This window comes from Sarcophilus harrisii, chromosome 4, assembly GCF_902635505.1.
Source record: "Sarcophilus harrisii chromosome 4, mSarHar1.11, whole genome shotgun sequence".
NCBI classification, from domain to species: Eukaryota; Metazoa; Chordata; class Mammalia; order Dasyuromorphia; family Dasyuridae; genus Sarcophilus; species Sarcophilus harrisii.
This window is the reverse complement of record NC_045429.1, coordinates 68,281,221-68,291,811: the sequence shown is the minus strand read 5'-3', so window position 1 is coordinate 68,291,811 and position 10,591 is coordinate 68,281,221. Positions and strand designations below refer to the sequence as shown.

Here is a 10,591-nt window from a genome sequence, read left to right as displayed (position 1 = left end):
ATCGATGTCCTTAGAGGGTTTTGCAATGTGTGGTTCTGTTCTCGGGTGCCTGTCAACGGCTCTTTCCTTCTCGGCAAGGGTGAGTAAAAGCTTGGTGAGTGGTGACAGCTGCCAGGATTGCAGGACGCATGGCTTATTCCTCGGTTTGTGCTATCACAGTGGGGATTGATCTGCCTCCATCACTCAACTCAAAGGCTAACTGGAAGTTGTGTGTTTAAGACTGTGAGATTATCTCTGTGCACATGATGACCTCTTGAAGGAGACATGTTAGATAATTTTTGACCTTTTGGTGACTGGTGTGCATATGGGGGGGCCATCCTTATATATCTGTCCTTTTCAATGGACAATTGAAGTGGAAAAGTCAGTCAAAGTTTCGTTTTTTAAAGTCAGTTAAATTCTGAACAGAACTAAATGGAAGAAATGGAAAGAGAGTTGGAGAGAGAGGGAAAGAGGCAATAGCTACACACACACATACAGGCAGAGAGCAAGAGAGAGAAAACTGGCAGACAGGGAGATTAATATGAGCATATACAGAAAAAGGCAGACAGACACACATCCTGACAGGTAGAAACAGACCCAGGAAGGTGGCAGGTAGGCACCGAGACAAAAGAGATACACATATAAAAACAAGGTAGAAAGGTATGTTGATTCACCACAAGGGGTAGCAAGTCTCTAAGGCTTCTCTGTGCAGCAACCAAAAAGAAAAAAAAATCCTGTATGTTCTAGGACATGCTTCAGCCTTTTAATAAAAGCCTGCCATCACTAAATCTCCAAATCAAGGCAGGGTTTGTTTTATTTTTATTATTAAAAATCAGCACGATCCAATCCTCTCTGAAAGTTTCTCCCCCACAATGAGGTCAATGGCATCATTTGCCCTGTTGCCTCTGGGGAAGAGTAGGGATAGTTTATTTGTGTGTGACATCATGTGGTTGATATAAAGGAATTAGTCACAGGGCTTCCTAGTCAACTCTAAATGCTAGAAGAACTCAATCATCATAACTATTACAATATCAGGATTATAAAATGATCAAACTATACATAATATTTATCTTTGTTTCTGCCAGAAAGTGTGTCATCCCCTCCTCGCCCTCTGCCAGATCCAAGGTCTCAGAATTCCTTTAACCCCCATTTTCTGAGTTTGCTCAGTTCTTCTAACAAAGACTTGGTTGAGGGCTCCGGGGTCTTGCCACAGCTTACCCCTGGAATGCTCTTACTCTGGATTCTGCAGTCTTAGTGAGAGGGGGGATAGCCATGGGGTATTTGTTTGGCACATAGCCCTGGGGAAGAAGCCCCACTTGTTGATACAGTGTAGTTAAAGTTGTAGTGAGCTGCAAATGTTCCTCATCAGATGAAGCGGTCTACCTTCCCCCCTCTCCCTTCCTGCTGCAACATCCTCTCAGTAGTCAGATGAGCGAGTGTCGTTATCACATATGTTACCTGATTACCCATTAGCACATCCCAGAGAACCTTAGATTTTGTAGCAAGAAAACCTATGAAAACAGACCATCCATGGGGCAGGGGCTTTTCACTGCCCTGCTCTGCTCCAAATGAGGGAGCAGGGGGTGGTGGGTGGGTAGGGTTATACTTCTGTACTAATAGCCCTTGGATTGGTAAAGGCCTCCCGTCCAAGGCCTGCCCGGGTCACCGGGAAACTCTGGAGTGATGACATTTTGAGGGGTGGGGGCCCCAACTCCTTGTAGCAGGTAGGAGTATAGGTGAGCCTCTCCCCACCATTGGGGACCATGTCAGCTGTCCGTATGTAAAAGGGGGAGCTGTAGGGGGCACAACTGGGACAGTGGCTCTGAGCACCTCGATGCTGGTCAGGGGGCTCACTGGGGAGTGCCAGGTCACCTTGTCCATCCAGGACTTGGCTGTTGCAGGAATTGCAGGTGGAAAATCTTGATGGAGCAGAGAGATCATGTCCTTCTTCCTCTTCCTCATCGTCAGAGTCATCTTTCTTACAGCAGTAGTACTAACCAGCAGGGAGAAAGGAGAGTTTGGATTAGTGAGCGAGAAGCAGTGTTTGCACACTCAGTTCCAAGCACACTCCTGTGTGCATGGGAACCACCTGCAGAACATGCACACGAGCCACCCAGCTCCACCCAAGCACAATATCAGCTCTGTGTACCAGTGGAGGATAAATATACTTAAGGGAAATGATTCCAGAGGTGCAAAAAGGTTGTCGTTATGTGACCATAAATTCTATCATTCATCACTCTTGGCTTAAAGCAATAAGACCTCAGTTTTTGCAAAAATATCAATTTGAAAAAGGCAACATTTCAAGCTACTATCATCATCAAAGCTTTACCAGGTTCTAGTTTTTCAGATGTAGCTAGCTAGCTAGCTTCCACCTTGTGCAAAGAAGGGTCCCAAAGAAGTAAGGATTTAGGTCAGGTTTTGATTAGAAGTGGAAGGAAAAAGGGAAATAAAAAATCTGGAGCAATGGTCATTGTTTGAAGAAGGTAACCAAGGGCAGTGGGAGGACACTGGGTATTTTTCAGGGAGAGGGAACAAAGAAAAAGACACTAAGAGGGAGAAAGGACACTAGGAAAGATGGCTGGAGGCACCCTGACAACAAATTGCCTTTTTTGAAGCTTGGTGTTGGTCTATCACTGACTCTCGTGCATTCATTATTTGAGGTTCTCGTTATTTTCAGAAGTTCACATTTCAGTAAAGCAGAGGCAACCAGTCTTGGTATAATTCCCAGCAAAAAAGACATGTTAGAGTTGTCAGGAAATGATAAGAAAGGAGTGTCCCAGAGAATTCCCATGTTTTTTTTTTTCCTATAGTATATTTCCCTAATTACAGCTACTTCTCTTCTTTGAAGTTCCTCACTGGTTATATGTTGAAGCTTGCTCATTAGCATTAAGGTATCTAAGACTTACAAAGTATACCTCTTTCTCAAAAGCACATGTTCTTTGAGAAGATGTGTCTTGAGGGGCAGCGAAGGTAGCACAGTGGATAGAGCACCAGACCTGAAGTCAGGAGGACCTGAGTTCAAATCTGGTCTCAGACACTTAATGCTTCCTGGCTGTGTGACCCTGGGCAAGTCACTTAAATTCAATTGTCTCAGCTAAAAAAAAAAAAGGAAAAAAAAAAAGAAAAAGAGAAGGTGTGTCTCTCTGTGTATGTGTAGTGCATATGTGTGTCATGTGTGTGAGTAAATGCTTTTACATGTGAATTCAGTCAATTCCATCAGTTGAATTCAGAAAGTGCTAATTGTTGCCCAATCCCCAAAGCAGCTATTTGAAATGAAAGGGAGTCAAGATGGCAGAGTACAGGCTGGAATTCGGCTGAACTCTCCCAACATTCCCCTCCAAACAACTTTAAAATAATTCCTCAAATAAAATTTTGCAGAGCCAAAGTGTCAAAGGGAGACCTTTTTTTCCAGCCTAAGACAATTTAGGAGGTCTGCAAGAGACCTTTTTTTTTTTTTTTTAATAACATGGAGTAGGTGAAGGCCCAAGCCTGGAAGAAGCACCAGCACTGGGCTCTAGAAGCCATCAGGACAGCAGTAACAACAAGGGCAGCACCTTCAGGAGCTTTTGGTTTAAGGATATTAAGAGATTTGGACAACTGGTCAGAAAGAGATTATAAGGAAACTTTTTCTGGCACTGGGTACAGATAGGGCTAATTGGCAATTCTATCACCCATGAGCAGTTCTGTATTGAAGTTCAGGAAGGAGAGGAATGCTTGTGATTAGTCACAAAAGAGGAGGGGCCCTGATCACAGCTCCAGGGTCAAGAGGAAAACCAGTATTTGTGGCTTCATGGGGAGCAGGGTCCCTTCCTGGGTAAAGAGTTTAGACTGGGAGAGTAGTGACCACTCACTCCCCTTCTAGGGTAACATTACCTTTGTAAGAACTAAAAAATTGCAGAACCCCAGAATTATCTCTGAAAAGAGCAGCATGAAAACTCCTGAAGCTTGCCATGGTGCCTCCCCATTCTCGAGCGAGCAGAGCTCAATTTTAATACAAAAGTTCAAAGTGAATAAATATATTGGGAAAATGAGAAAATGACCAAAAATACTTTGATATTAAAAGCTACTATGGTGGTAAGGAAGACCAAGAAATAAACTTAGGAGAAGACAATTACAAGCAAAGCCTCAAAGAAGAATGCTAATTGAATTCAAGGAATTGAATTTCTGGAAGAGTTAAAGAGATAAGAGTGATAGGAGAAAAATTGGGAAAAGAAATTAGTGATGCAAGAAAATTATGAAAAGAGAATTAACAAATTGGTAAAAGAAGCACAAAAAATGCTAAAGAGAATATCACTTAAAAAATTAGAATTGGCCTAAGGTTAAAAAAAAAGGCACAAAAATTTATTGAATAAAAGAACTCCTTTGAAAGCAGAATCACCAATTGGAAAAAGAGGTACAAAAACTTACTGAAGAAAAGAATTCCTTAAAAACTAGAATTGGGCAAATGGAAGCTAATGACTCTATGAGACATCAAGAAACAATAAAACAAAGTCAAAAAATGGGGGGAAACTGAAGAAAATATGAAATATCTCATTGGGAAAACAACCAACCTGGAAAATAAAAAGAGATAATTTACAAATATCGGAATTCCTAAAAGCCATGATCAAAAAAAGAGTATATCATATTTCAAGGAATTATAAAGGAATTCTGAAGATATCTTAGATCCAGAGGGTAAAATAAGAATTGAAAGACTCCATCAATCATTTCCTAAAAGAGATCCCAAAATGAAAACTCCCAGGACAAATTCTAGCATTCCCAGGTTAGAGAGAAAATATTGCAAATAGCCAGAAAAGCATAATTGAAATATTTTGAAGCCACAGTCAGGATCACACAAGATTTAGCAGCTTCCATGTTAAAAAGAATGGAGGGCTTAGCATATGATATCCTGAAAGGCAAAGGAATTCAAATTATAACCAAGAATCAACTACGCAGAAAAACTGAGTATAGTTCTTTAGGGGGAAAGATATATTTAATGAACTAGAGGACTTCCAAGCATTTCTGATGAAAAGACCTGAGCTGAATAGAAAATTTGCTATCCAAACAGAAGACTCAAGAGAAGCACAAAAAAATAACATGAAAGAGTCACTATAAGAGACTCAATGGAGTTAAATTGTTTACCTTCCTATATGGGAAGATGATATATGCAACTTCTAAGAACTTTGTCATTATTAGAGTAGTTAGAAGAAGTCTACAAAGACAAAAGGCATGAGTATGAATCAATTATCTTGGGATGTTCTCTAAAAAAAGAATGTGGAGATGAGAAAGAGGAATACATTGGGAGAAAGAGGAAGGGAGAGGTAGAATGGGGGAAATTTTCAAATAGCATGCAAGAAAGAACTTGTAAAGTGGAGGGGAAAATGGGGAATGCTTGAATCTCAGATCAGATTTGGTTCAAGGAAGGGAAAAAATATATACACTATACAATATGTGTGTGTGTGTGTGTGTGTGTGTGTGTACACACACAAACACACATATACACACTCAGCTGGGTATAGGAATCTATTTTAGTGAAGATAAAAGGAGAAGGGGAATAAGAGATATGGGTGGGGCAATAAGAGGAAGGTGGATTGGGAAAGTCAATGGTCAGAAGCAAGACAGATTTTTAAGAATGTTTAGGATAAAATAGAGAAGAATAAACAGAGGAAAATAGGATTGAGAGAAATGTGCAATTAGTGATCATAACTGTGAATGTGAGTAGGATGAACTGACCCAAAGAATGGAAGCAATAGCATAATGGATTGGAAATCAGAATCCAACATTATGATATAAACAAAAGAAAAACTTGGGACAGATAAGACATACACAGTGTTGAAATGAAGAGCTGGAGCAGAATCTATTGCGAAGTAAATAGGGTAAGGGTGCAATCATGATCTCAGTCAAAGCTAAAACAAAAGTAGATCTAATGGAAAAAGATAATCAGGGAAATTACATTTTGCTAAAAGATACTATAGATAATGAAGTAATATAAAAATTTTATATCAAGATTCTAAAATAGAGGCCTCATTTCTCAAATATATAAGGTACTAAGTCAAATTTATAAAAATAAGGAGCCATTTCCCAATTGACAAATGGTCAAAGGATATGAGCAGGCAATTTTCAGAAGAAGAAATCAAAGCTATATGAAAAATGCTCTAAATCACTATTAATTAGAGAAAAGTGAATTAAAACAACTCTGAGACACCAACTCACACCTATCAGAAATGGAAAATGCTAAGGTGGGATGATGAGGGGAAATAGGTATATAAATGAACTATTGATGGAATATTGAACTGGTCCAGCTACTCAGGAAAACAATCTGGAACTATGTTCAAAGGGCTATAAAACTGTATGTCTTTTGACCCATCAATGTCACTACTAGAGATAAAAGAATAAAGATAAAGATCTATATATAGAAAAACTTTCATAGCAATTCTTTTTATGGTGGCAAAGAATTGGAATCAATTTGGGAATGACTAAACAAGCCATGGCATATGATTATGATGAAGTATTTTTATTCTTTAAGAAATGATGAGGGGGACAATTTCAGAAAAAAAATCATGGCAAGACATAAATAAACTGATGCAAAGTGAAATGAGAAAAAAATGGAAGATTATTGTGCGTATTAACAGCAATGTTGTAATGACGGTCAGTTGTGCAAGGCTTGGCTACACCGATCAATACAATGATCCAAGACAGTTCCGAAGGATGAAAAAATGCTAACTCCAGAGAGAGCACTGATGAACTCTTGAGTATAAATTGAGTATAAAATATTTTTTTCTTGCTTTTTCTTTTTTTTTAGATATAGCTAGAATAGAAATAAATTTTGTATGATTTCACAGCATAATTGGTATATTCTTTCCCTTCTCAGTGAGTGGGGCAGGAATAGGACGGGAGGAGAATATGGAACTCAAAACTTGAAAAGAATGTTTAAAATAAATACTAAAAAATAATATTGGAAAGATTAAAAAAAAGAAAAGAAAAGAAAGGGAGGCCCATGATCATCTCTTTAAGCAGTGAAGGGAATAAGTGATTTTTTCAGGGAACGAAAGTAGAAGCTAGCCAGAGGAGCTGGCCAAAAGAATTTCTTGTTTCATCCTCATTGTCTGTTCCTTGATGCATTTTCACTCTAATGAGCTTACAAGAATAAACAAAAGTCATAGGATCGTTTAACCACTTCATTTTACTATAACAAGAAGAGCTGCTATAAATGTTCGTGTATACAAAGGTCATTTCCTTCTGCCTTTCGTTCCTTTGAGATATATGCTTAGTAAAGTTACTGCTGTCACAAAGGTTCACAGAATGTAAGGGCTCTTGGGAACATGGTTCAATATTGCTTTCTAGAATGGGTGGACCAATTCATAGTTCCACCAATGGTGCAATAATATGCCTACTTTCTTGTATTTTTTTAAATTAAATTTTATTTTCCAAAGGTCCATATTTCACCTCCATTTCCTTCCTCACTCCATTGAGAAAACATGAAAAAAAAACCCTTGTTTCAAAGGTGAAAAGTCAAGATAAACAACTTCCTATTTTCTTCGGCTATGTCCAAAACAAATATGTATCAATCTTTATTCTGAGTCCATCACTTCTGTCTGGAGAGAGGTAGCATATTTCATCATGAGCCCTATTCATCATGAATTATTGTATAAATCATTCTCTTGGCTCTGCTCACTTTGTAACAGTTCATGTAAATCTGCCCCAGGTTTTTTTGAAACGATATCCTTTGTCATTTTTTACAGCACAATAGTATTATATCACATTCATTTACCATAATTTGTTCAGCCCAACTATTCCTCAATTGATGGTCACCCCTTCAGTTTCCAATTCTTTGCCACCACAGAGAACTTCTATAAATATTTTTGCACAAATGGATCTTTTTCCTATTTCTTTGATTTTTTTTTTTAGGGTAAAGACCTAGTGGTGGTATTACTGGGTCAGAGTATGCCCCCTTTTTATAGCTTTTTGGGCATGTCTCCAAACTGCTATTCACAGCAATGAAAGCAAATGGTCTTCACAGCTCCAACAACATTCTATTGATGTACTTATTTTTCTATAGTCCCCCAAGATGTGTCCTTTTCCATTTTTGTCAACTTTGCCAATCTGCTGCAAACCTCGCTCATGTAGAAGATTTAAAAACAGAAAATTTTAGTGACTTGTTTAAGGTATTGAAATTATCTGACCTTCAATTTGAACCCTGGAATTCCTCACTTCATGTCCAGTGCCTAATCTACTATACCATACTACCTTTCTTTTTCCATGGTGACTCATATTCCCTAATACAGAAAGGTCAGTGGAGCTGACCAATGGAGCTGGGAAGCTCCATTCCTCCTATTTACAAGATTTCAATAGTTCATATTTCTTTGGGGCTTTTCAGCTTACAAAGCACTTTCCACATTATTACTCCCATGTTATAGAGGAGGAGGAGGAGTCTTCAGCTCAGTGGTAAATCAATTGTTCACATCCACATAGCCAGTGTAACAGAGTTCAGATTGGAAGCCATGTCCTATGATCACAATTCCAGCCTCTTTCCCCGGAAGATGGAAGGGAATGGCTTCTAATTCTTATTAATGGAGAACGACATTGCTGTGAATCTCTGGATGCAGCTTTCAAAGAGCGTTTAAAAATCATGGAAATTGAGTGATTCCTTTCCTATCACAACTGAAATGCAATGACCATCTAATCTCATACTCTCTATTGAGCTCCCAAGGTACCACAGGACCTTGTAGAAGACCCTTTCTCTCTAACTAGCTAGATAAAACATTAGGTCTAGTCAGGAAGACATTAAGTACCTCAGACACTTAATAGTTTGGGTAAATAATTTAGCCTCAGTTTCCTCAATTGCAAAATGGTGATAGTAATAATACCTCCCTACGATGGTTGTGAGGATCAAATGAGAAAATATAAAGTGCTTGGCTCAATGTGTGAAATATAGTAGGTGCTATATAAATGTTTGTTGCTATTATTATTAATATCCCCCTGTCAGTGTTTGAAAGGCAGTATGGTGCAGTGGATAGTCTGGATCTGTATTAATAAAGACCTCAATTTCAATCCAACTTTGGATTATTGCTATGTGATTCTAGGCAAATCATTTAATTTTTTAAAAAATAATAACTTCTTATTTTTCCAAATACATGCAAATATAGTTTTCAACATTCATCTTTAAAAAACCTTGTGTTCCAATTTTTTCTCCTTCTCTCCTCCCCAGACCCTCTGATAGACAGCAAGCAATTCAATAGAGGTTAAACGTGAGTCACTTATAGACCTCATATCTATCAAAGAGGTTGGACTTGGTAGCTTCTAAGTTCCTTCTAGCTTGAAATATATGACCCTATGTTTCACAGAAAGATATACAGGTATAGTGTGTCAAGCTCAGTTTACTATAATTCCCAATTTAAAATAATAATCCTGTGCAAAAAAGTTTGAGAACCATAATCTTCCATTTCTTAAAACACTCCATCCGTATCTCAGAGCACTTGAACTGATGATACCCAGTAGATTTTTAGCTCAACTTCTAAGATCATGGAATTTGCTGGCATAAAGCCATTCCGGGGGCCCAGGAAGTTACTGACCTGGAGCCGACAGTAGCACAGGACAGCAATGATGCAGAGTAAGATCACAGTTGCTAGGATTCCGCCAGTGATTACAACTGTTCCCGCTGTCATCCGAACGATTCTCCATCAAACTCTGCAAAACACAAGCACAAAGGCCATACAGAAACGTTGAGTTACTTGGAAATAAGAGTCAGTTATTATTCTGGAAGCCATTGGGATGGATGTTTAGAGTCCACTCTCTACTGGACACAGGAAGATAAGATATGAAAAGCTCAGGGTATAGAAGGCAGAGATAGGAAGGTGGTAAAGAAAAAAAGCATTTATTAAGCTCTTACAATATATCAGCTGCTTTGCATATATTTCACTTTATTCTCATACCAACCTTGTGAAGGAGGTACTATGATTATCATCATTTTATAGTTGAGGGAACTGAAGCAAACAAATATTAAGTGGCTTATCCAAGTGTCCACAATGCTGAAGGAACTTTATAAATATTATCATATTTGATTTCTTTCTCCTCCTTTCTTCATCTTCTTCTTTCTTCCTTCATTTCTATTCTATTTTCCTTTTCTCCTTCTTTTCTCTTTTGGAGGCAATTAAGTGACACAAAGTAAATGTCTGATGCCAGATTTGAACTCTGGCCCTCTAAACTCCAGGGCCAGAGCTCTATCCACTGAGACACTTCATTGCCCCCATACTACCCCTTTCAAAGGTTCATTATGTCCCTACCTTTTGCTCTTTTGACCATCTTCTTTCCTCAGACTTTGTCTTGGCTACCTTTGATTGTATGAGTTTGTATTAATATGAGTTCAGATGCTTTCTGGGTCTTTTGACACCATGCTGGTATCAGCAGCTACTCTCCCAACTCATCATTCTGCTTCCCTACTTCTGCTTAGACTTGCCAGGTAAGAGTTGTGTTTGTGACTGCTGGTTGTGTTCAGCACTCCTTACATCCCACATCTGGCAAGTGTATGAATCCTCAGCCACTTAGTTCAGTGTTGCTGCCTTCTGCAGATTTACAGAAATCCTTTAGAGGCAGTTAACCCTAAGGGGTTCAGGTCCCCAAATTCATATCCCAACTT

General features: G+C 38.7%; 1 protein-coding gene across 1 annotated transcript; it reads right to left on the bottom strand.

The window, feature by feature from the left end:
• Positions 1-456: 456 nt before the first annotated feature.
• FAM163A (family with sequence similarity 163 member A) lies at positions 457-9,637 on the bottom strand. Its single transcript, XM_003767472.2, has 2 exons — positions 9,528-9,637; positions 457-1,972 (listed from the first exon to the last, which is right to left on the bottom strand). The coding sequence occupies exons 1-2, from the start codon at positions 9,618-9,620 to the stop codon at positions 1,580-1,582; spliced, it is 486 nt and encodes a 161-aa protein (XP_003767520.1). The 5' UTR covers positions 9,621-9,637; the 3' UTR covers positions 457-1,579.
• Between the last annotated feature and the right edge of the window lie 954 nt (positions 9,638-10,591).